At 37.3% G+C, this 27851-nt stretch overlaps 1 protein-coding gene across 1 annotated transcript; it reads right to left on the bottom strand.

The window, feature by feature from the left end:
* LOC108677727 (serine/threonine-protein phosphatase 4 regulatory subunit 3B) lies at positions 1-26839 on the bottom strand. The gene is made up of 14 exons (XM_018165997.1): positions 26584-26839; positions 25498-25705; positions 21926-22069; positions 20445-20753; positions 15938-16108; positions 14007-14156; positions 13417-13581; positions 12718-12910; positions 11851-12051; positions 11232-11401; positions 3526-3636; positions 3003-3200; positions 1633-2238; positions 1-1038 (listed from the first exon to the last, which is right to left on the bottom strand). The coding sequence occupies exons 1-14, from the start codon at positions 26676-26678 to the stop codon at positions 1-3; spliced, it is 3759 nt and encodes a 1252-aa protein (XP_018021486.1). The 5' UTR covers positions 26679-26839.
* Positions 26840-27851: the final 1012 nt, after the last annotated feature.

The raw sequence follows: 27851 nt of genomic DNA, 5'->3' as shown, positions 1-27851 counted from the left end.
CTACGAAAAAATTCTTTTCAAAGCTTCGAGTAGGTCATTAGCTTTCTTATCCTCATCCGCGTTGGTGCTCTGTTCCAAGTCAAGCTTCTTGGACGCCCGAGCGATGCCACGGTAACGCCGGACAACAGGAACGGCGTCGACAGCTCCACCAGATTCATGACCGTCATTTGCCGAGAAATGGCGCGTATTGCATAGAACATAGTTCTCAGGACTATTTGTAATATCTTCCAATTTAATATCGATACTTGTATCCAAGAGCTCTGCTTTGTCGTCATGATGACAAGGCTTAGTCGGAAGAACAGAAGCAGCAGCTTCGTCACCTTCAACATTGGGCTCTTCTTTGATTCCATCGTCTGCCAATTCTTCCTTAATATAAATGGTGTCATCGGTGCAACAGCACGTTGGCTGGCTGGTGGCTGAACTTGCAGTAGCAGCAGTAATGTTGGGACTAGCATCCGTTACAATGAGACTAGAATAAGTGAGAAGAGCATCACTAGCATCTGTGGTAACGGCCGCACTAGCAGCAATGGGAAGAGCGATACTCGCAGTGGGAAGGGTAGGACAAGCATCAGTGAGGACAGCACTAGCATCAGTGAGGGCAGCACTAGCAGCAATGGGAAGAGCAATTCTTGCAGTGGGACGGGCAGCACTAGCATGAGTAGGGAGGATAGCTCTAGCATCAGTAGAAAAAGTAGCGCTAGCATCAGTAGAAAAGGTAGCACTAGAATCAGTAGAAAGGGTAGCACAAGCATCAGTAGAAAGGGTAGCAATAGCATCAGTAGAGAGGGTAGCACTAGCATCAGTAGAAAGGGTAGCACTAGCATCAGATGGAAAGAGAGAACTAGCAGCAGTGGAAAGGATAGGACTATCAGCAGTTGCAGCAGGGAAATCCTCATTCGAAGCAACAGAAAGTTTCTCGGCAGCATTGGAAGAGGAGTTTGGTATGGGAGAAGGTTTGAGATGAATTTCTCTACGAGAAGAGTCCAGTTGGTTTGAAAGACTAGAAGACGAGCCTGCAGGTCCCTTGCAATGATTTGGCTGCAACGAAACAAATTCGTCCTTAAAGGTTCGACAACATCTCCTCAGTCGGCGAGCAGAATCCTTGGCCACGGTGCTGCATTCCAACATTTCAGAATAAACGTCATCAAGTTTCAACAGGTGAGATTGGCATTTCAATGGTCCCAGCTTCTCAGTAAATCCAAGCATGTCCATCGAAAGTTTATCGCAGCGTCGGCGGTACTTTTTGGAGAGGTGCAACAAATATTTTACCTTCTTGGAAAATTCTGAAATCACAGTTTTAATATCATCATCAATTGATGAAACTTGATTTCGGCTGGACTGAAGGTTGCTGCAATTGCCAGGAAGACAACAAGGGTCTTGGTTATTTTGATGCCTTCTTCTTCTAGCTACATCTGAAGACAAACTGCAATTGGAACTGCGAGCCAAGAAGGCATCGAGCTCAGCTGTAGCTGCACTGTGGGATGACGGTTCGCTATGCTGCTCAGACTGAATTTTAACTGTACTGCTGGATGATGGTTCAATATTTAGAGCAGACTCAACCCTGGCTGCAGTCTTAGATGACGGCGCGATNGCTGTCTCTTATACACATCTAGATGTGTATAAGAGACAGGCGCTATGCTGAGCAGGGTCAGCCCTGGCTGCAGTCTTAGATGACGGCGCGATATGCTGAGCTGACTTAGTCCTGGCCGCATTGTTATATGTAAGTAGCTCTGGCAAATAGCCATATTCCGAGATACGAGCTTTCTTGATAACTGAGGTGGGGAAAACTTCTGAGCCAGTCCTCTTTTTTGATGTAGTTAAACGCACTTTGTTGATAAATAACTTGCTTGATGAACATGGGGGCAAATTATTCCCCTCTGAAATTTCCAGTGATGACAAACCATGGCACTGTGATAACCTTGTAGAGGGATCACTAATCATCTTCTTGTTACCTGCGTCTAGTTTGGCACCAACAGCAGACTCAGACAATATATTGCTAGAAACAGAAACAGCAGATCTTGCCGAACCAAATTTAGTGGTCATTGTTTTCTTTTCCTTTTTGGATGCACCGGAGAGTTGCCTTGCTTCGGATTTTGAATTAGCAATTGCTGGGCCAGTAGTGTCAGCTGGAACTGAGCTTGGATTGAGTGGGAGACCCAAGGAAGGGTCATCAGCGTGTCGCTGCATATTAGCTGAAGATCCCAGCGATGCAGGGTCTTTCCACTCATGCATGCAACACTGTTACATTAAGATGAAAATTTGGTATTTATTTAATTTAACATATGTGGTATTTATTTTATCCAATAAAAATAAATTTTTTGATACTAAAACTGAAAAAGCAACAGAAGTTTTTTCCATGGTGTGGCATTATTATGCAAAAGTATTGAAGCATTCTACAAGGGAAAATAAGCAAGACAATGGAATATCTCCAGATTCATAGTTAAACAAAAGGCATTAAGTGAGGAATACTTATGGCAAATTTTATTTGATAATATAGCAAGCCTATTGTCAGCAACCACCGCTGTTAATGCCCCAATACAATAATGATGACTCCTTCTCAAACACCAGGGTAAGGTAAATCTGATCAAGGATTAAATTTATAGATACTATAAGTAATTTGCCAGTGCTTTGCAAAAATACTTATGAAGTAATGCATAACAGTAAAATCATCCCTAGTTTACAAGAATCCACACAGAATGACAAAAAATAAAAAGTTTATACAAGCAAAATACCCTGCATAATATTTTTTGCAAAAAAAAATATAATTCCTTATACATGTTGTGGTATGACACTTAGCTGAGTGACACAACATGAAACATAATATTCAAGAAATTATCTAACCTAAATACTTGCAACATATGTGAGGTGTATAGCTAATTGGCAGTTTTCACTGCATGGATTACATTACTGAACGAGACACAAAAAACATGAATAGTGTCGGCATTGAAGAAATAGGCCCATGGCCTATTGCTATAAAAGTATTCCATGAGACTAGCACTAACTGGAGGCGAGCGCAGAGATTTGTGAGGTGTGCTACTTAGGCAGGCACGGCTACTTGACCGGCTGGAATCGTCAGGTGAAGTCTTCAACTTCTGCACTGGAACTTCACAAACAAGAACCCACTTGTTTTGATGCAACACATTGCGACCGATCCCAGGTACATCGAGAAGTTCTTCCAAGCTATTGAATGAACCTTTCCACTGAAAACAAAATATGAAACTAGAGATAGTGAATTATATCATTACAATTAAACCTCATGATTTTAGAGGCCATAAGTGATGAAGTGGAAATTTAAACTCCTGTAATTTTACCAAAAAAAATATAGAATAATTTCAGCTTTTCCACCATATGGCCAATAACATATTGGATTCCTTTAATTAACAAATGAAGTTTCCAGAGTTCAGTTCATTTTCTTTTAGGAATATACATCATAAAGGAAAATATAAAAACAAATTTATGGTCACATCTGCAAATTGAACATCATTAAGCAAGCGCAATAATTAAAAGATGTGGTAAAGCACTCACCCTCCTCATCTCAACTATATTCTCAGCTCTGATACGTCCAACTCCTTTAAGTGTCTCAAGATCCTTCACTGTAGCTGTATTGATATCCACTAACTCAGCCATAGGCACAGTCTGAAAAGCATTCAAGTAAAATGTAGATAGTTAGTTGTCAAAAATGTTAATTGATAAAATGTAAATTTCACATTCTAGAAGATAAAATAATTTTCTTCATCACTATGAAAAAAGTCTCTCAGTTTTAGGCAAATATATATTAATAATAATAGCGGTTTCAGCGTTTATTAGGCCGTAGGCCTGTCGCCGATTCTTAACATCGCAGAACATATATATTTTTTTTAGTGCAAGGTCACCTCCCCGACATGTTTCAGTTCAGATTATCCCTCTGAATATATTAGTTTCTATAAAATCTGTCTCAGCAGAACTGAAATTTTGAACAGTTCTTTCGAAAGAATGATAGAAATTAGTTAACAAGTTTCTCTATAGCATATCCAAAATTCATAAATTTTAAAAGTTGAAAATAATTTAATTAGTGTAGTGACATGATTCAGATCTGTGGATTCACTAGGCATTGAGTTAATTTTTAACACATTTCAGCATTCAGTTACAAATACAGCTCACAAAAGAAGAAAGAAATTAATAAAATAAATTCCGCCTCCCAAGACAAATAAATAGCTTCACGGCCATGAAAGCAAAATAAATTAACTTGTGGTTACATGCATTAGAATGAGATTCAATATTAGTTTTTGCATTACATTTAAGTTAATTCCATGACAATTACCAACATTTTGTGTTAACTTTACAATTAGCAGCTGTTTGTTTATCAAGAATGTGATTAGAGCGTCGGTAATTCTGACTTAAAATTATATTATATTTTATAGAACGCAGTCTGTGGGTGAATTAATTCGTAAATTGAGTTATGAAAGTTAGAGACTTAGAGTAAAGTGTTGAGAAGGCAACAGGAATTTGGGGTGGAACTGTGTAAAGCTTGTAAATAAGGTGCTGTTGTTCTCGAGACCGGGAGAGCGAGGGTTGTTTATAGTTTGAAACGGCGAGGGTATCAAAGGTGCTGACCTTGTGGAACTCACAACCGTCGCGGCGTCACTTCGAGGGTATAGGCTTAACTGTGCGCGACACTAGCGTATATAAGGACCTTAAAATTCGCGCCAAGGGTTGGTTCTACGAAAGTCACGGTCACGAGCACAGTCTGCAGCGGACTTTGCAACGGACGCGGCCGTGAGGCCGGCGGTTTGTCGTTTTCGAACATTGACGGTCGCGACTCGCGAGAAACCTAGACTATCGAGGCATCTATGAGTCCGGTGAGCACGTCAAGAAAATCAACATCAAATACGGTCGTTTGCAACGGTCGTACGGCTCAACGGAACTGCAATTTATCAACGTATGTAAACTGATAGGTTCTCAATTTTGAATGTGTCAAATTACATTTTTCATGTACTAGAGACTTTTGTTAACGTAGGATGTGAACTTGAATTTTCCAATTTAATGTAAAATGTATCAGTGTTTCATTACAACCCTCTCTTTGTACTATTTTGCCGAGTCCTTTTCATACAAGAACCTATTCACGTGCCGTTACTGACCACTGCGGACCCAACCTGACGAAATTAAAGCGATTGCCGGTATAATAACAGAAATATAATAAAAGAGAAAAATCTCAAAACTAACTTAAAAAAACGCCCTATTTAATCAAATGAAATAGTTCTACAATCTAAATAAATAGACACTTTCTTTTTGCCAGCACCAAGAGACATGAGAAAGGTTATGTACAGAAACTTGAAATGATAACAAGCCCATGACTCTAACTTGGCAAGAGTTCAGATTTTGGGACTCTTTTTTTTTTTTTGAAGAGAAAGCTTTAGGAAAAGAATTACTATCCATTAGAGTCTTTTCCTATGTATAGAATAATTTGAGAAGAAGAAATAACAAAACCTTCAAACAATAATGTATCAAACATGTGATATTGGACTGGATTATATCCAACACAGATATTTTTTGACATATTCCCATGAGTTCAAAGGAACTAATGGTACGTGCTGAGAAGTTGGTGAATATTTGTTGGTCAATACAAGTGGTAGATATGCATATAAATCTCAGCTCCTCAATTTGGTATGTGATGTTTTATAAGAAATTTAGTGCCGTTTATTGAAATTTACTTCCAATTTTAATTTGACAAAGACCTTAAAGATTAAGTTAGGTTGGTTATCGATTTCAAGAAAACCAATGAAGCATTACCAATCATTATTATTTGAAAGCTCATGGGATATGGAGGCGACTCATGGTGTTTTTGGCTGCTGTATTACTCACAGCAGCACAAGTGCAATTTGCTTCCTTTTGACTATTTGATTTATTGCATGTTATGGGCCCCTTGTCATTTAATGCATGTCATGTCACTCCTTTGATCTGGCCCAACACTTAAAAGACTCTTTGACACATTAATTGCACTCGCTGAATTGCTGGCTTTTGAGCTTCAACAATGCCTTGTGGTGCTTTAACCAAATTTACTTAGTGAAGCTGGGTTGGCCATTCATAAATTTCCTAACAATTGCACTGTTAAACACCATTAACCTCTGAACGGCTTTCAAACCACTTGAGCCAGCGGTAATAATTTAGAAGGCTAGTCTAATGATATTTAATTTTATTTTGTATAATGGATATATATTTCTTGACCCTAACAATGAAGAATTGAAACGGATCCTATAGCACTTACTTGTATGTCCAATCTGATTTTTAACCGTTAATTTACAGTATAACCTCTGGTATTCTCACTGCATCTCATACCATGTATGAGATGCGGTGCCAGGGCAACTGGTAAATTCTGCAGTATTCAATATTCATTATTTATTCAAAGTTGGACTGGGAAATGTGTTCACTGTCAAGTCTTGTACCACTAAATTGGAAATACAGAGCATAATTGCTATAGTATTTTCTCAAGCTCCGGCATTCATGTCATAAGACCTATTTTTTCCAATTTCAGTTTCCTCACTGTAGTTTTGTATAGTCTACTTTGCTGAATCCAAAGTCTTATCTGTTGGAGTTTCAATAAAATTTTTAGCTGTTGTGGTTGTGTGATTTCCTTACAGTTTGCCATGTGTAAACACCCACACATTAGAACACAGGCCTGAGGCACGCACAGAAAACTCAAGTTTTCCTGATATTTTTGTAACTTAAGAATCACATATTTTGGTAAGTGTAAAATCTAAGAGCTCACATTAACAGTCCAACAATTTTATACAATAAGCAGAATACCCCAACAATGAAGATCTATTTGCCAGATTGGCATCTTGGCAAGTACAGGGTCATCAATATTTAGCGTTACATTTTTTTCAAAATCAATTGTTGATAATTGTCCTCGATATTTGTCATTTGTTTACACCTTCTCATTAATCTTTATCATTATTTATCATTTATCATCTTTATAGTGTCAAAAAACACCAACTGTCTGCTCAAGTTGTTGACAAACGTCTCCAAAGATCTAAGATTCTTCTTTCCCGCATTCATGATAGCACGCTGCCAAACCTCGTTTTCAGTGATGAGAAGATATTCAATGTTGAACACCACTTCAACTACCAAAATGATCGAATTTGGTCGAAGAATCGGGACAAAGGATCCCGAATGGTGACTAGGAAGCAATGCCCGACCTCAGTGATGGCCTGGGCAGCCGTAACAGAGTCCTCACGGAGTCCCCTCTTTTTTGTTGACAAAGGGGTGAAATTGAATCAGAAGAACTATCGAGATGCCATCCTTGTTGGTGCATTGTTGCCCTGGGCACAAAAGCATTTCAAAAAACGTCCCTGGTCGTTCCAGCAGGACTCTGCACCATCCCATGGGGCCAAATCGATTCAGGAGTGGCTGTCCGAGAATGTTCCCCACTTCATTACCAAAGATGAATGGCCTCCATCGTCACCCGATCTGAATCCTCTGGATTTTGGGATCTGGTCATACCTTGAGAGCAAGGTCTCGACCGTTCACCATAGCAGTTTGGACGCCCTAAAGGTCAAACTGCTGAAGGAGTGGGCCAAAATCCCGCAGAGTGTCATTCGTGACTCGTGTAAGGCTTTCTCTAAGCGTCTACAACTCGTTATTGATGCAGATGGTGGACATATTGAATGAAATTGTGGGAATTGTATCTTTGAACCTCTGCCTACATAAATACATTTTCAAACATTCACAATTGTGTTTCATTTCATAGTTCTAACCACTCAAAGTTGTAACGCTAAATATTGATGACCCTGTATATACATTTTCAACATGTGCTTGAGTAGACTATATATAATACATATATACCTTCCATCACAGCGCCATATCCCTTAGCTCCTAAGATTGGCTGAGAAATTGGATGCAACTGTGTTTGAAAGTCCATCAGCCAAGCATTGATGACCTTTCAAGCAAAATCCACCAATCACTGACAAAAATAGTTAAGGGGAGCGCCTAGGTCCCAGAAAAACTTTTTTATTTACGGACGGATAACTTTGAAACTTGGTTCACATGTGCAAATCAGAAATCTAAGACTTTTTTGTTCGTGTAAAATATTTAAAAAAATGAAAGAAAACGTGATTTTCTTTCACGTTCTCCTAGGATTTTCAAGCTAAAACATCGAGACACATATCATTCGGTGCGTTAAGACCATATCTATCGATTGGTCATTCATTTCTTTTTCGAAATTCTAATTCTTGTGGGTGGGGGGAATTTTTCGTAAATTTTTCGATTTTTACCCTCCGCCCCCTCCTTTTTTCTAAATAGAATCCAAACTATAACGAAATTATAAAAATCATTGACCAATCTTTATTTCTTTTCTTTGTGAATCGAATGATATGTGTCTCAATTCTGTAGCTTCAAAACTGTAGGAGGAGATAGGTTTGCAGTGAGAGGAAGTGCGATGTTAAGGAATGTCCAGGAGAGCCGACAAACGGCCGGCCAGGGGCCATACCTTCAAAATTCGCTAAGTGAACGTAAGTACTTAAGCACTATTTTCTTGTCTATGATTGGTGGATTTTGCTCGAAAAGCCGTCAATGATTGGCTGATGAACTTACGATCTCTCAATTTTTTTTTGAAAGTATAGGCCCAGTTCAGTTCAGTTCTCTCCGCGCCATAAGGCGCACAAGGCTTGGACGTCACTCCTCCACTGGGTCCGGTTTGCAGCTGCCTGCCGTGCTATGTTCCACGATTTCCAGCCTGCTCTGTTTCTCTCCTCTTCCACCATTCGCCTTCAAGTTGTTTTTGGGCGTCCTCTCTTCCTCCTTCCTTCAGGTGCCCACCCGAGGGCCACAGCACAGTCGCTTGCTGTCCCTCCTCAACACATGTCCCACCGAGTTCCACCTCCGTCTCCTCACCACATCACTGATTTTCTCCACTTCTGTCATATCAAGAACCGTCTTGTTTGAGATGTGTTGCTGCCATCGGATCTTGCAAATCTTCCATAAGCATTTGGTCTGAAAGATATCTAGTTTTCTCTCTTCTCCTTAGGTTAGTTTCCAGGTCTCACATCCATATAACAAAACTAAAAGAACCAGGCTCTTGAACAGGGAGGTTTTGGTCTTTCTGCTGATGTTTCTGGCTTGCCAAATGTTTGTTAGTCTTTTGAATTGCGCGCTTGCCATTGCCACTCGTCTCCTCACATCCACTGTGCTCCCACCATCCTTAGTGACGTTTGCACCCAGATATGTGAAGCTTTCCACTTCCTCTTCCCCTCCCAGTTCCTCTTCCCCTCCTGAAGCCTGCTTGTTCCTTCCTGAGCAATGTATCCACTCCACCTTGTATCCTGTTGATGATGATCTTGCTGAGCACCTTACTGGCCAGAGGCAACAATGTAACTCCCCTCCAGTTTCCACAGTCCTGAAGGTTCCCTCGTTTTGGGATTTTGCAAATGAGTCCCTTGGTCCACAGTGTTGGCACCGTCTCTTGGTCCCAAATCAGGTCAAATATCCGCTTCAACTCTAAGCTGGTCCGTTCGATATCTGCTTTAAGCATTTCGGCTGAAATTTGGTCTGCCCCAGGGGCACCTTCATTCCTGAGGGTCTTCAGTGTGGCCCTTATTTCCGCCACATCTGGTGCCTCAACTGAGATATCGAGCTCCTGTCCTTCCTCTCCCACTTCCTCTGGTGCTTCTCTGTTGAGAACTTCCTGAAAATGTTCCTTCCATCTCGCCATTCTGGCCTCTTTGCTCTTCAGCAGCTCCCCGTTCACACTCTTCACTGCTGCAGTTTGCCTGGTGCTGGTACTCTGTCCTGTCAGCCGCTTCACAATACTGTACAATTCTTTTGTCTTCCGCTTTCTGCTGCGTTCTGTGCTCTCGCCGCTTCTTCCGACATCCACATTTTGTCTTCCCTTACACTCCTCTTCACTTCCCTGTCCTTTTCTCTGTACTCTTCTCTCATTCTGTTTTTAATTCTTTCTGATCGGGTGCTTTCAACCCGTATCTTGGCAATTCTTCTCTCGTCGATCAGCCTCCAAGTATCGTTGCTGATCCATGTTTTTTTTACCCTTTTCTTGTACCCAAGAACCTCTTCTGCCGCTTTTGTACAGGCATTTCTCTGCTGCTCCCATATCTCCTCTATGTTATCACTATCATTCCTTGTGGTGTCCAGCTTGTGGTGTCCAGCTCTATGTTATCACTATCATTCCTTGTGGTGTCACTATCATTCCTTGTAGTGTCCAGCTGTCAGTCACGATACGGCTGGCCAATCGCACCGCGCTAAATATAGCCATTTACCGTAGCTATAATAGCGAAGTTACGTGTTCTTTCACTTAGAAGCGAGTCAGCGATGTAGAGAACGACTGCATGACACCTTCCCACATGACAGTTTGGGGGTAACTAAGTTCAAGGCCGTCAGACCAGGCTTATATGTGCAGGTTCCGTTAATATTCTTGGTAGGGTTTTGCGAAGGACTCGACAAAAGGTAAGTCTTTCGGGATCTGTCGTGAACGCATAAATCAACGTACAGAGATGATTTTGGTACTGTTGGATAGGTCAGAATGTCAGCTTTAAGATGATCATAACGACAGGAAAAGCAGAAAATTGTCGATTTTGGACTGGTCTTTAATGAAACCTGCCTGAATGAGAAAATGTATATGAATATGAAAGTCATAACATGTGAACACACAGAAAAATTACAGAAATAAAATGAAATTTGGAACAAAGGTAGGTATTATCAATGCACTGTGTCTGAATCAATTACAAATTTTTACATTACATCGCTTTTAATTAAAACGAAAAAATGCAATTTTCAGTCAACCAAGACTTTTTATTAACTGTCAGAGATGTATTTCTGCCTAGTCCCGAGTATTGATAGATGCTCAGAGGAATTCAGCAGCGTTTATACATTACAAATCTTACGATTGTGCTGTGCGATTACTGAAATCAAGGTAACCAACGTGTGAACATTGGTTACCTTGATTACCACTGGATAGATTGTTAGAAGAAAGTTAGAAATACACGGAAAAATCTTGATAAAAAAAATGTCTTTAAATTTACAGTTGATTTGAACCCATGATGCTATGCAACGAGGAACTTCGTAAAAAAACTGTTGTGCAGTAAATGCGTCATGACTCGCTTGTCTAATGACTGCACCATGCAAGGCGAGTCACAAGAGTCCCGCTAGTGTACTTGGATAAGGAATCGTAACGGGAGTGAAAATCATTGCAAACCTCAATTCTCCTTCGAATATGTATATGTAGTTTACGAATCGTTACTGACCGACTTGATGAACTCGAAGAGCTCGAGGATGGCAGAGTCGAGGAGATTATAACGAGCGTCGTTGCGGGTGTAAGCGTTGATCAATGGAGCAAAAATATTGTTAGCAATAATGTGCCGGTTGTAGAACTCGTCCTTCATGCCCACTATCTTTCTGATAAACCGAATCGCACCTGAAAATACAATAATGCCCCAATAATGATGTCACACGAACTAATAATTATAAACAAAGGCAAACTAATACTTAACATAAAAGTATTGATATAGCAAGTTTCAAAGTACAACAGAAAAAGAAATTAATTTTTGAAATTTATTCGCTTAATCCATAACTCAAATACATTAAGGTGCGTGCATTCATACGCAAGTTCAACATGAAGGAACTTAATAATTTCTCTCTCGATAATAAAAGTCTCAACTTGTCCGATTTAAATCATGACTCTCGTGGCACCCCCAACATGATGCAAGACAAATTTCAATATTTATGAAAAATAAATAAATCTGACACTTCAAAAACCGAGCCGGTACTAATATCATTAAATTTTTTTCCTGAAAACGTAATCTAAATCGAGGGCAGCATCGCACCAGATAGATTAGTATGAAACACACATATTGATAACCTCACATTGAACAAGGAATTTGTGTTTGGATTTAACAAGAACCAAGACGCGTTTCAAGAGTTCTCTGTGTATGAGGTAGTTCTTGATATGAAAGGAGTGATGCTCGACACAGAAGGAGAGCAGCTCTAGGATGAGAGCGGCGAGCTTTGCCGTCTTGTAGTCTTCCCGCACCACGACATCGCCCACCGTATTACTCAGAAGCGGAGCTGAGGAGAACAAATTAATACAATATCCTGGCACTAGTATCTAAATTAATATAAAGTAAGAGGACTTCCTGCGTATATAATCGAAATATTGGTTCAAATTACACGCAAAATGAAGGCAATGAAACTGGAAATGGATAAAAATACATCAAATTTTATAATCACACACCCTGAAGAGAGAACAGCCAATTTCGGTTAATAGACCACATTACTAGTTAATTAATTCGGCCATGAGCACCGGCTGTAGAACAGAACATAATTTTTTGACCAAGGCACATCTGGTTTACAAGAGTTTAGTCATATCACGAGGAACCTATCTTGCTAACAACTAACATCCTGTGGAAAGGATGCAGGCAGTTAAATCGGTCAAAGTGAACACCACACCTAAATGGTAATGAGGTAATACCTCTATTCTTATGACACTTTACCTATGAGGTAATGTATGGAGTGTTTGCAAAAGATGAGGCACACTACCTAGACAAATGATCCCTCCCTCCTTAAGACTGTACCTATGAGGTAATGTATGGATTGTTTGTCGAAGATGAGGCACACTACCTACACAAGTGATACCTCCGTCCTTAAGACTGTACCTATGAGGTAGTGCATGGAGTGTTTGTAGAAGATGAGGCACACTACCTACACAAGTGATCCCTCCTAAAGACACTGTACCTATGAGGTAATGTATGGAGTGTTTGTAGAAGAAGGTGAGGAAGTAGACTCTCTCCGCCTTGTTGTTGGTGGCCAACATGTTCTCAGGGTCTATGAGGATCCTGAGGATGCCCATGAGCTGCACGGCACCTCCCATCTCGGGGTCACAGTCGACCACCATCTGCTCCACCATGATGTTCAGCAGGTAGTGTTCCTGTGAATAATCTTGCGTTACAACAGAAATTTATAATAATGAAATATTATAAACAGCGTTACTGCTATCGTGCCTCAAACTTAAAGCACTACTTGGGTAACAGCTCAAAAATAGGTGCCAATAAATAAAGTTCATGAACATCAATCCAGACTTGATCGTTAACATGTAAATATTTAGACGAGACTTTTAAAAATAACCTGGATATCTTCAGTAGGAACTTTCAATCAAGGACATTTTTCAATTTTTTTCTTATTACCATTAACAAGATATGAAAAGATGTTGAACGGCATGGAGCAACATCAAAGTAAGCGATCATTAACTAGCAGAGTACGCGAGTTCCCTGGAGCCGATCACAAAATCCTGTGCTACTGATGAACCAACAAGATATTGAACGATACTAAAGCTCAAGTCAAATTTATTATATTGAATGGCACTGAAACTTATTGTAAGTAGTAGCAAAATAACTAATGCAGCTTGCAGTGCAGCTGGATTAATTAGTATATCACCTCATCCAACTTGTTGTGCTGCTGCTGGATCATGTAGTCCCGCACCATTGACGGTGAAAACTTCACAACGAAACCCAAAACTTCCACACTCGCCGCCTTCACTACAGCGTCGTCGATGGCTAGGGTGCATTCCAAGGCGCCCAGAACGCCGAATGTGTTCAGAGTCTGCAAGTAAACATCAGGGTCATAAATTGATGAGTAAATAGTGAAAATTCCTATGAGAAAATACAAGCAATGGATATGTGGGATTTTGGGGTTAAAATTTAGAGGGAAATCACCTTGGGGAAAATCTTCTGAGAAAAACTTAAGGCAGTTGATATTTTCACTTCGGAAGGCGTACTTTTACTGATGAAAGAACTCTAGTGACACGCCTAGTCCTACGATACGATTAGCGTTTGATGAGCTAATGTATCTGTATATAGAACATAGACTCCAAGTAACTCTGGCAACTCTGGTCATTGACGACGGTCATTGGTAATAGCACGGTTTTCTTTATTAATAGCATTGATGATGTTAATAATTGGTAATGGCATTGACGACGTTTAGTTAGTCCGCTGATAAACGGTTAGCTACATAGAACAGAATTATACCTTGTAGAACGACTCTCTGCTAGGTGGCTGCAGCGTCTGGGAGAACATACAGTACTCCTTCAAGAATAGGATGAGATCTCTTCTCTTCTGTACAGGAACGTCTTCAGAACTCAGCTGCAGGAACAATTCGCTCAGAAACCTTTTGTCAACCTGAAAAATAATAAATTGTTATATAATAATTAATTATAATATAGCTTTATGTTATAGAACAGAAGCAGCATTAAAAAACAGTCAAAAGACAACACTTCTAAAGAATCCAGTGTCTCCAATGTTAAAGATGTACAATGAATTTTTCATTTTATTTTCGAATATTAAAAAACTTAAATTTTCAATTTTTTTTATAAATAATTTTTTTTTCAAAATTATTTATTCTGTCAATTGATTCATGCATTGCCTCCGACTTCACACAAGTGTGCAAAAGTTCAGAACAGTTGGACAGGTAAAAGTGTGTCAAATATCAGTTAAGATTTGTAGCTGACAAAATTATTTTTTCAATTATTTTAATATTAAAACAATTATTTTTAATTTTTCAAATAATTTATTTTGTCATTTGATTCTTGCATTGTCTCCAACTTTACGCAAGTGTGCAAAATTTCAGATCGATAGGATAAGTAGAAGTGTGTTAAATTTTGATTATAAGATTTGTAGCAGACAGACAAACAAGAAGTGAAGTTAAATAGAAGTGTTGTAAAAAGATTCTAAAACTAATATGCATTTAAAAATTACTTTTTAAAGACAACACTTCTGACCAATCCAGTGTCTTGGATGTTACACATGTACAATGAATTTCTATTTCAATTTTCAAATAGTGAAAAAAAAATTGTTTTTCAAATTTTTTTAAGATATCAAAATTTTGTAAATTTTCAAATTTATTTATTCTGTCAAATGATTCATGCATTGTCTCTGACTTTATGCAATTGTGAAAAATTTCAGATCAATTGGACAGGTCAAATTTTCATACATGGATTATCAGATTTGTAGCAGACGAAATTATTTTTAATTTTTTTTAATAATGACAATTTTTTTTCAAATTTTATAATTATTTATTCTGTCAATTGATTCATGCACTGTCTCCAAATTTACGCATGTGTGCCATATTTCAGATCGATTGGACAGGTAGAAGTGTGTTAAATATCGATTATAAGATTTGTAGCAGACAAACAAACAACAAGAAGTGAAGTTAAAGAGAAGTGTTGTAATAATTACACTGTACGGGATGAATTCGATGGATGCTCTAGAGTCTAGACCATCTTTCTATCATAAGCATATCATTGGTGGTAAAATCTCACATCAATTTCGTAAAGTTGCTTATTTTGCCGTTTTCTATGAATTTCACGTTTTCCTTCATTGTTTTAAAAATTTACACGAACAAAAATTTTAGATTTTTATTTTATATACACGGACCGAGTTTCAAAACGACCCTTCCATGAATGAACATAACGTTTTTTTACGTACATGCTCCCCTTAACACGTTGACTCCGATTGCTTCATTTTGTACCATTATTTCATTTCTTGTACTATTTTTTGTACGTCTGTCAACAGGGTTGCCAGACGGTTTTTTTCCCGGACAAATTCTGCGATCAAGTTTTTTTTTCCAAATCCGTTGGCCGGCTAAAATTTATGATGAGGGTACTTCCTAATTAAATTTTAAAAACTGCAAAAAATAAATGGAATTTTTAACCAAGGAACCTACAAATATACCAGTATATATTGGGTTGTAGGCCTTTTTTGTTCGCGGCCGTTTTTTAGTTTACCTCGCAACCCTGAATTATGTACCACTACGTCATGGAGAAATACGCTTCGTGGTACGCATATGTACCACTTCTAAGTCAACGTGTTAAGTTCATTCCAAGAAAAAAATATATTTAGGGAATTGACATAAAATAAAGCAGCAAGTGAGTAAGAGAATCGGCGACTGCTAAAATTCATACCTGCATAAGACAAACTATCTCGACTTTGTTGGAGAATATAAAGGAGGTGAGCGTGGATGGCAGGTTCTTATCGAACACCGTTTGATTTGGTAAAGCCACGTCTCGGATGTATTGAACTCGGTACATTAGATGGATTTTGTTCAGCAGTTCACTGTTCTCTACTGGGATGACCTGCAGATAAACAAATCAACAATGGGTAACATTCATGTGAGGAAAGCTACCATATGGAGACAGGTTAATACCTATGCTAATTGCAAACTGGTAAGCAATTAATAAATAGCAAATAAATGATGGATGTAGTTGACCAAGAGAAGCATGAATTCAGTTAAAGTATCATGGTAAATACTGAAGTGTAGTGGACTAGCCTAATATTCAAGAAATAATGTCACTAGATTGCTTGAATCGCAGATTCACTAGAAATTTGAAAGCGAAGAAAACTCCACAAAAATTCAGCATTTCTATATTGAAAACGTTTCGGAGACCAGCTCCATCGTCAGTTCGATAAATCTAGAACACAAATACAGTCAGAAAATTAATAAAGTTTGGAAATATAAGAAAAAAAAACAACAACAGAAGTTAAAACCTAAATTTACAGGCAAAGGGCAGAATAATAAAGAAATACCTATCTATTCACAATTTCTAATGGATGAGAACTGTAGGCAGCATTTAAACTAGGCTTCTCTTTAAAAATATACAATGATTCCAAAATGCGCAGATCGGAAGCACCAGAACTATAAGCTAAAATCTTGAAGTCAGTGTCGGACACCGGAACGTTGCACTGTTCGGCGTGAGTGCGCACAGCCGAATGAGGAGGGCGCGATAGTAACTGCCCAGTCCTATAACTCCTCCCTTTATGCTCAGTGACCCTAGTGTAAAGGTTGCGTGCCGTCATTCCGACGTACGCAGATGCACATCGTGCACAACTAAATTTATAAACTAGGGACGATCGCATGTGAGAAGGGAGGATATCTTTTTACCTAAAAAACGAACCTATTTTGAAATTGTTTACCAGTAAGATACGAAGATTAATGTCCGGAAAGTATTTCATAAACAAATCTTTTAATTCTCTTGACATAACTTCGGACGCATGGCCGAAGTATGGAAAAGAACAGTAAACCACTTTTCTACTATCAGGCTCTGGAACAACTTCACTGTATCGCTTAGACATGAATTTCTTAATCTGGATAAACACCAGGCCAGAAGGAAATCCATTAAGCGAGAAGATGTTGCGCAAAAATTCAAATTCAGAATGCATGGCATGGAAAGTCGAGCATATACGAAAGCCGCGGTGTAATAGTGTTTGAAGCCCGTTTAACTTGAATCTAAAAGAACAAAAACTAAAGAAGCTGGTGCTTAGGCTGGTGAAAGTTGATTTTCTGAAAACAGATGTTTGAAAACGGCTTCCTTTGACGTGGAAAATTTATTTACAAATATACCGCTTTTTTAAACTATTGAGATCTGTCTAAATACTTTGTTTAAAGATATTCATGATACTGTTATTGGTTTGAACCGAAATTTTTTTAAATCCCTGCTGGAATTATCAGTTCTAAATTCGATTTTCATATTTGCTGGTAAATTTTACAGACAGATTGACGGTTTGGGCATGGGTCTTCCCCTCGGCCCAACCTTTGCGAATATTTTTATGTGTTTTCACGAGGTTTCATGGCTGACCAATTGTCCTCCTGATTTTAAGGGGATCGGCTACCCTAAAATTTTCAATTTTGGCGTTTTTCGATTTTTGTGCTCATCTGAAAGCTGGAATTCTGCTCTTTCCAATGGTACCACTGCCATCGCTGTACGCCATTATTTACGTTCATGACGTCTCTTTAAAGGGAAGCGGGTGAGAGAGTTCTTCAAGTAATTAGATATAAAGTAATTAGCTGCTGAAATATTTGAATATAGTTTCTACTTGAATTGTGCTGCAGTTACATGCTTAGTCTCATCTTAAAGCTGACATTCTGAGCTTTCCAACGATACTACTGCGATCCATGTACGGCAATATTGACGCATAAATGAAAAAAGTGATGTTAGAGTCGATAGATATGGTCTTTACGAATCAAATTATACGTGTCTCGATGTTGTAGGATGATATTTGTGGGAGGAGATAGATTTTCTGAAGTACCCCTTTTTAGCCGTTTTTTATGAATTTCACGTTTTCTATCAATTTTTCCGAAAAATACATAGGAGCAAAATGTATTTCTTTTTACCTTTTACGTATGTATGTGAAGTTTCATGATAATCGGATAATAACTGTAGAAGTTTTTCCAGAGGGTAGCCGATCCCCTTAAACCAATTTTTTATAACAGATATGTCGATGACACCTTTCTTATTTTCAAGCATCCCTCTCATGTAAAACTTTTCTTCGATTACCCAAACTTGCAACATAATTCTATTAAATTCACAATGGAACTTGAATCGAACAATAGTTTGTCCTTTCTAGACTGCAATATTACTAAATCTAATGGCCGTTTTCAAACATCTGTTTTCAGAAAATCAACTTTCACCAGCCTAAGCACCAGCTTCTTTAGTTTTTATTCTTTTAGATTCAAGTTAAACGGGCTTCAAACACTATTACACCGCGGCTTTCGTATATGCTCGACTTTCCATGCCATGCATTCTGAATTTGAATTTTTGCGCAACGTCTTCTCGCTTAATGGATTTCCTTCTGGCCTGGTGTTTACCCAGATTAAGAAATTCATGTCTAAGCGATACAGTGAAGTTGTTCCAGAGCCTGATAGTAGAAAAGTGGTTTACTGTTCTTTTCCATACTTCGGTCATGCGTCCGAAGTTATGTCAAGAGAATTAAAAGATTTATTTATGAAATACTTTCCGGACATTAATCTTCGTATCTTACTGGTAAACAATTTCAAAATAGGTTCGTTTTTTAGGTACAAAGATATCCTCCCTTCTCACATGCGATCGTCCCTAGTTTATAAATTTAATTGTGCACGATGTGCATCTGCGTACGTCGGAATGACGGCACGAAACCTTTACACTAGGGTCGCTGAGCATAAAGGGAGGAGTTATAGGACTGGGCAGTTACTATCGCGCCCTCCTCATTCGGCTGTGCGCACTCACGCCGAACAGTGCAACGTTCCGGTGTCCGACACTGACTTCAAGAATTTAGCTTATAGTTCTGGTGCTTCCGATCTGCGCATTTTGAAATCATTGTATATTTTTAAAGAGAAGCCTAGTTTAAATGCTGCCTACAGTTCTTATCCATTAGAAAGTGTGAATAGATAGGTATTTCTTTATTATTCTGCCCTTTGCCTGTAAATTTAGGTTTTAACTTCTGTTGTTGTTTTTTTTTTCTTATATTTCCAAACTTTATTAATTTTCTGACTGTATTTGTGTTCTAGATTTATCGAACTGACGATGGAGCTGGTCTCCGAAACGTTTTCAATATAGAAATGCTGAATTTTTGTGGAGTTTTCTTCGCTTTTAAATTTCTAATATTCAAGAAGACATTACTTTCTGGAAAAACATAAGTAAAGAATCTTCAATCCAAAAATTATTATGCACAAGAGATTCACTAGTTAGCACGATGTAACTGAACGAAGGAAAATTTTGGAATGTAACTACATAAATTCTTTGGTTAAAACTTCCATAATGAAGAATATTATTATATTAAGAGGCCCGTTCACGGACGCTCCAACTCTAAACTCGGCACACTGTGCGAGAGCATTGTAAATTTCAGCGGCAGGCAGCGTCTGGCAGCGTAGTGACGGGGCCGAAGGTGCGCGAGAAAAGTGAAGTATGAGCTGTACATTAATTGTGCATGGATTTTTTAGTTACGTCGAGACAAACATTTTAATTACTATGTATTTAAATTCTCTCTATTTCCCGAGTTAGCGCAAAATTTCTCATCTTCACTGCAGACAGCGGCTTATTTTTCACTAATAGATAAACCGTTCGCTGTGTTTATATAATTTATCTTAATATCCACAGATTGAAAAAAATTAGCCAGGATAGCATTCCAAATTTCAGATTTTTATCTTATTTATGAGGGGAGTTATCTGTCGAATTCATAGTTAAGAATACCCATAGACGATTACCGCGGCTGAGCGCCTTGAACGGGCCTCTTAATAAATATAGAACTAAAAATTTTTTTGTTATCAACCACTGCTCTCTTATTTGAAAGAGATTGAGGCAATCACTTCTTAAGAACAATAAAATAACACCTGCTACCATACTGCTCCTTATGCAAGAGCACCTAGCCAGCTCACCTTGAGTAACCTATCAGAAACATCTGCTACCACTACTATGCTATGTGAAAAATGGGCTATCTAACATCAAGCAATGGATATGAAGACCTACAACTACTACGACACGGAAAAAGTGGCCTAAGTGATAATATAAAGAGGCCTAAGTGATAATATAAAAAGGCCCAAGTGATAATATAAAAAGGCCTAAGTGATAATATAAAAAGGCCTAAGTGATGAATATAAAAAGGCCTAAGTGATGAATATAAAAAGGCCTAAGTGATATATATAAAGACCCTACTCACCTCCTCGAAGGTGGTCATGGACTTAAGGAAGTCCCTGTGTTTCTTGGGCGTGGGGTTCGAGGGATCGTATTCAAGGGCACCAATTACATCAAAAATATGCTCGTCGGAAACAAGTGCTTCTAATAAAGAACTTTTATTAAGCAGGAATATATTCTTGAAAATTTCATACAAAATGTGTAAACACTTGAAATTCTCGACGTTTTCACAGAGTCTGAAGAGGTCAATGAGCTTCTTGATATAGCACTCTTTCTCGATGCTGTTCGCTATTTTGTCTCGTTTGTTGACATTCTGAAGCGACCCCGACAGCAACTGTGGGCACAAGCGTAGGTATTTATTTGAGCGCTGCACAGAAATTACACAATTTAGGGGACAATTTTAAGGGTTGAGTGCTGCTGCACAATATACTGAACCAACATTACTTAATTGTTCAAAAGCCTCTGAATAAGAAACAGGAACTAGAATGGCTGAAGTTCCGCGCAACTAAATACAGACGAAAAATGCAGAAAATCCTCAGAAAAATTCATTGTAAATGAAACATCCAACAAAATATATTGCTACATCTAAGTGACGTAAGTTTAGTCAAGTTAATTTAGCGACTAAAATAAAACAACCCGAATGCAAACACGTGATCTTCGACGCTATGCAGTCGCCAGAAACCGCCATTTGCTCATCATAAAGGAAGCAATTTCATTCAGCAATAGAATTCAATTCATAAATTTGAAGTGATCTCCAGTGAGATAGTTCGCCATTAGTATATTTGAATAGTCCAATTTTATATATACAATTTTCAACATCGTTCTTTTTGTGACAAATTCATCCATTGCAATTTGAAGCTCCACCTCTAAAAGCGTTCAGGAATTGCATGAAAATATTCTTCAGATAAATTATAGAGCCTCCAAATTATAACATCAGAAATAATGCATTTGTTACATGTTCACCCGCCCTAAAGTCAATACATAGAATGCCGCAAACTTTAAACAATATAAGCATCTGGAAATGATGCACACAGAGGTTATTTGCAACAGGTTTTATCCTCATAAGTTTTGACAAATAGTAGGTTTAATAATCAAGATCTTCCAAACATGCTAAGACGAGCAAAATACATAGGTAGATGATATATAAATATATAATGTAAACTACGATGCATCACATCCTTCAGGCCTACTCATATCCACCCTGAGTCTCCCAAAATGCCAATTAGTTCACTACTAAGACAATTCATCTCACTAGTCACTACTACTAGCAAAATGTGCTTGTATTATTGTTTTAAATATGCGTATGAAGTTTCAGAAACCTAATTAATCTGGCGCAAGATGGCAGCGATGGTTTACTTCCATAACAACTCACCTTGCTGATCACTAATTGATCTGGCGCAAGATAGTTTCCCTAACAAAATTTAGAGTCGCCCCAGCTTCTGGTAATCCAAATCAGAAGCTGCCGCGTCTGTAAATTTTCACTGAGTTACTTCCATAACAACTCACCTCGCTGATCTGCTCGAGTTTGCCGATCTCGCACGGTGGTAACTCTACATAAACGTTAGAGTCGTTGGCTTCTTCGAATCGTTCCTCCTCGCTTTCTTCGTCAACCGCTTGAGTGATCTCCACACTTGGGTCCTTGCCTTGAACCTGTTAGTAAAACGAGCGTAAATATAACGCTGAATATCATATAGTACATTGAAGAAAACAAGAGGTGCTTATTCAGTGTCAATGCAATCTTTACAAAGATAACAAGTTGTGGCCGTACCTATTCATAAATAAAAAAAAAATTCACTCATCTTAATTTTTCCAACTTTTTCAACTCTGAAGTTGAATCTCTGATCAGATTGTTTCAGCTAATCACAAATGTGTTCAGTGCGCCTAATATAATATGAAACCGTCCCGATAAATTAAAGATTACTTCATACTATTTATTCAAAGGCAAGGTTAAAATCTTTAAATGTCTCCTATCTTCAACTTCAAAGAAGTATGGACAAAGGCAGTCTCAACCCTAACAGTAAATCTCTATTCTGTGGCACGTAAGTTACCATATATTGAACATTGAGGCTTTATTATCATGCATATGTCAAGCGATGAAGTGCACATCATCCCATGCCCAAAATTTTAAATCAGCCTTACAAAAAGTTAAGGTTTAGAAACCAAAATTGATGATCATGAGTTAATTTAAATGTAGAAATAGAATATCACCAACTTTAAAGAATCGGATCTCATGGGAGCAAGTTAGTTTCTAAGATTTGCTCGTCTAATATTACAGCAAGGGGAGTATTTATCCCTAAAAGTGAAATAAATTGCATTTTGATTTCTGCTCACACTTTTTAACAGTAAAAGAGGCACGTCAAATGCAGCAAACCGCACTCAAGTGTGTGCGTTAGTTTATGCGCGAGGCAGTTTCTAACTGGTAAAAAATGAACATTATTCACAATTGGAATAAATATTTCTTTAAGAAATTGTTTTCACAGTGAATTATATGTGTTAAAGTGGAGTCACGCAGCAAATGATGGTACCCTCAACACATGTAATAGAAAATGAGAAAATCAGAGATACAAAACCCAGCAATTTCTTATCATATGCTTCTTTTGTGACCTTTTTCACTTATTTGTCTGTCCTGGTCCTGAACAATTTGAAATTTCCATCTTAAAAAGTTATCTACTTTTGATTTACAAACTACAACAACAAAACACATTCTTTGAATTGTTAAGTGAATATTCATCAACTCTAGGAGCCCTTTCTTCTTATTTATGTATTGTTTGGATAACAGTTAATAAAAACTAAGGAATATTGGGGGCAGGGTTGGCAATGATTAAATCAAAATGATTAAATCATGTGATTAAATCACTTGATTTTTTTATAAAAAAATCATGATTTTTTTATTTTTTCCATTTTTTTGATTTATTTGATTTTTTCATATATTTAAATATATTGAGTGGCAGTCTTTAATTTATATTGAGGTATTGTTATTCATGGTTTAGGATAAATGTACTATGAATGACAAATTGGTATATAAACTTGTTGCCTTTAGTGTGTATTAGGTTCAAATAAATTGAATGTTTTTGGTACAGAGGCATCAAGTGTGCAGTACATTGTACGTAGCTAGCAGCTTAGCTAATTCTTATAAGGCTATAAGTAGTCTAACTATTTGACTATTTGTTATATATTGATTACAATATACAATTTAAATGTGTTAGCTAGCTTATACAGGGTGGGGCAGAACTGATTGAACAGTTTTGGGGCGAAATAAAAGAGTAATGGAGGTACATAAAGAAAAAAGTTTATTTTCCTCAAGATTAGCATAACATACCATTTAAAATACTTATGTTTTGAAAACAATATCAGGAAATGGGGTTTGTTAGCTGTATCACACTGTTGGAGTCGTTCTCGGAAGTTTTCTACAGCACGTTCACACTTATGGCAAGGTATGGCCATAACCTCTGCTGCAATAATCCGTTCCCTTAGCTGTGGTAGGGTGTGAGGGCGACTTCTGAACACCCTTTCTTTTAGATGTCCCCAAAGAAAGAAATTGCAAATGCTCAAATCAGGTGACCTTGCAGGCCACTGCAAATCACCCCTATGAGACACCAGACATCCGGGAAACATGTATTTCAAAACATTGAGTGACATTCGGGCTGTGTGAGCGATTCATTCGCTCACACAGACATTCGGGCTGTGTTGAGTGACATTCGGGCTGTGTAGCCCCATCCTACTGGAACCACACGTCTCCCAATGCTTCATTTTCAACAATGTTTTCCATCATGGACTGCAAGAAATTTTGCAACATTGCAGCATAGCGATCGGAATTCACTATCACGATTACTCCCTCCTCTGAAAACGACTCCAACAGTGTGTTGCAGCTAACAGCCACCATCTTTCAGATATCGTTTTCAAAACATAAGTATTCTAAATGGTATGTTATGCTAACCTCTAGGAAAATAAACTTTCTTCTTTATGTACCTCCATTACTCTTTTATTTTCCCTCAAAACTGCTCAATCGGTTCTCCCCCACCCTGTATATTGGGAGGTTGAGATTGTATTGACCTTTTGGGCAATTATAAAGATTTTCCACCCTAATACAAGTATTCTAATTAAAATATTTAATTTCAATCTTTAAATATGTGAATTTAAAACTAGAAACAAAACAATTACAATTATAAGACTATATATATAACAATTAAATGCAGTGAATAGATATAAAATATTTGAATTGTGCACATGTTCATTTCAAACAGTATTAGATTTTCTCATAACTTAAGTGTCGTTTAAAGTTGTATGAGGTTTGTTTGGTTATCGTTCAGTTTATGTTTAGTATTGGTTTATTGGTCTGAATTAAATGGGAACAGTGCAGTCAGTCACTCAGTCACTACTAGTCGGTGTGTATAGATATGATCCATATACTGTTATTGTTAGTAGGCTAATTGCAACATAAAAAATAACACTTCAAAAAGACAAAAAAGTTGAAAAAATCAAAAAAATCAAATAAATAAAAAAAATCATGAAAAAATCAAATAAATCATTGATTTTTGATTTTTTTTTTATTTTTTTTAAAGAAATCAAAAAAATCGCCAACCCTGATTGGGGGGAATAAATTTTAATAAAGAGGCTTCTAGAGTCACTAGATATTTGCCTTACAAATCGAATGACATTTTTGTCTCTCGATGTTTTAGCTCGTAAATCAAAATCAGATAAGTCTCCCTTTTTCCAGTTCCTTTACATTTCACTTTTTCCTCCATTTTCTAAAAAAATTCGTACTAACAAAATATGCTTGTATTAGTGTTTTAAATGTCTGTATAAAGTTTCAGAAAGATCATTCAGGTAAGTATTTTGGGGGGGGGGGTAAACGCTCCCCTGAAGGCAATTTTTTTCAGTCTAGTAGCCGAAAAATATTAAAATATTCCTTCAACTAATATATCCTAAAATTTTACATGCTTTCTTGTCCAACCCCTAACTTCAAATTTCTGCATTATTTCATAAATTGTTAAGACAGTGTTAGTAATCTAAAATGTTTATGCAAGCCTCATCATATAAATCATCAAGTTCAAGTATTCCAAATGCTGTAATGTTACCTGACAGATTTTCTCCCATATCTCATCACAGCCAGCCTTCTCTTGGAAGCTGAGGGCAAGGTCGTATGTGTCCTGCTCACACCACACAATGAGCGTGCCCTGCTGCTTCTGGTAGGCTGTGTCTGCCTGTATTTTGCACTCCAGGAGTGGGGCACCGTCCGCCTCAGCTAGCACCAGAAGACAGATGCCTTTGAGATGATAAACAAATCTGCACACATGAGCAATAATTAATAGATGAAGGAAAATAACTAACAAAAATTAACTAAGAAGCAGACATAAGCAATAATAAATAGATGATAGAAAATAATGAACAAAAATTAACTAAGAAGCAGACATAAGCAAGAATACATTGTTACATGAAAAAAAGAAATTGTTAAATAAAATGAAGGATGAATAAAATCAGTAAGGATGAGCATGAATGAAATAGACAAAATACAATAATGAGAACAGGACACAAAAAATATTTGATAGGTATGAAATTATTGCACATAGAATGACCACATAGAATTCTTACAACATTATGAGAAGAATAGTACACATTTCAAATTAGATACTATGGAAAATGAAAGAAAGAAGATTTTTGAGGAGATAAATAGTGATCAACAGGGATGACCTGAGAGCAGCACCATTTATCAAATAGTACCATATGCCTCTATTGAAATAAGATAAATATTAATTCATTAGATATAATACTTAATGATTTTCACACAAAGTATTCACAAAGACGGGTGAATATCTAATGATTTTTTTGAGTCTTTCATAAAAGCATTAATTGGTATATACTCTCACAACAGCATTCTTACTTTTATTGACAGTAGGGGGAAGGAATTCCGATAAACAACCTAAAAACTCTTATTGATGTTAATTTGAAATGCCCAGTAAATAACATATACCACTGTATAAATATATATATTATACATATATATAAACTATTGGAGCTGGAAGAAAAATGAATGCCTAGATAAAATGACAAAAAATATACACATCATATATACTACCTATAAAGACATGATTAGGCACCAACATATACATGCATATGGTTGATGCTAACAACTGATAATACAAAAAGACAATATAAGCACATACGTTGCTGAGACATGTCCAGTGCCTCGGTCGTCCCACTGATGCTCAGAATTGAGAACATAGAGTTTCACGCGACGACGCGACATCTTCCCTGCCATCACTAATCAAAAAATGGAACTGGAAGAACGTGACCACAGTACAGACCAAGATGGTATGCCCATACAAATAAAAATTGTCAACAACAAGACAATTTTCTAATCAAAAAATGGTGCTGGAAGGACGTGACCAAAGTACAGACCAAGATGGTTTGTCCATGCTCTGCAAAGTAGGACACAATTAGTTCTCCAAAAATATGTAAGTAAACATTAGTAAGTAAACAGATTAAAATATATAATTCAGAGATCTTGAAAAGATCAAAATTTTCATTTTCCAATTATTTCTGTCAATAGATAATGAAATGCAACACCAGTTCTACTAAATGTAGTTTATAAGATAAAGCCACAATATTTGTGAATAGAATAGATATGCAGCCCTCAACTAATTCCTTAATTGCCTACAACTGATTTAAAATTGTTAAATAAAATAAAACTGATGCATGAACTACCTACATGAGACAGAAGGTGTCATCATAGGTACCTAGGTAATGAATCTACCTACATCTGTAATCTGTATATGCTGAATATATTACTCTATAGGTTAACACTTGCTCAATGATTCTAATATTTAGATACAATTTTAAAGATATTGATAATGATTCTTGAAATAATAATATTGACTTCAATCTTTTGACCAGTAATTAATGCTTTGTTTCACTCTTCATCATAGCAAAACCTGGTCTTGTCAAAGCCACAATTATCTTGCTAAATTTATTTTTTGTTCCCATACATCACATCACCCTCATCATACATAACTACAATCACACATCATCTTGCTTCAAAGACTTGCTTCACAGCTTTACAACTTTTTTTTAAACCTTGCAGCCTGCTCACACCAACTGATTTGGGTGCTTGTGAAAATGTGGTTCTGATGGCATATTGAAACTAAACTATTTAATATTAAATTAACTATATTCTGTAACTTTATTTTTGTCTGTAGAGTTCAATAAGTAAATTTTTCACTCCAAAGAGAGGGAAAGTCAATTCTAAATACTTGTAGCTCTGAAAAATTTGCTTCTAGGTGTAATTTTACATTTCACACAACTGTTTTATTAATAATTAGATAAACACAGCTTGTAAAACAAAAATCTCAGAGTTAAGAAATACATTCATCACCTTGAGAGTAAATTTTTTGTCTCATGGCTACTCAAGTGTCACTGACAAATGTTTGAAACA

Source organism: Hyalella azteca, unplaced genomic scaffold (genome assembly GCF_000764305.2).
Source record: "Hyalella azteca isolate HAZT.00-mixed unplaced genomic scaffold, Hazt_2.0.2 contig13440, whole genome shotgun sequence".
NCBI classification, from domain to species: Eukaryota; Metazoa; Arthropoda; class Malacostraca; order Amphipoda; family Hyalellidae; genus Hyalella; species Hyalella azteca.
Note: the sequence above shows the minus strand (reverse complement) of the source record. Positions and strands in the feature narration are given on the sequence as shown.

Coding starts and splice junctions, on each gene's coding strand:
- LOC108677727 (XM_018165997.1), bottom strand. CDS start 26,678: ATGGCAGGGAAGATGTCGCGTCGTCGCGTGAAACTCTATGTTCTCAAT. Junction 16,109..20,444: donor CCATGACCACCTTCGAGGAG/GTGAGTAGGGTC, acceptor GTTTATCTGCAG/GTCATCCCAGTAGAGAACAG. Junction 14,157..15,937: donor AGATAGTTTGTCTTATGCAG/GTATGAATTTTA, acceptor ATTATTTTTCAG/GTTGACAAAAGGTTTCTGAG.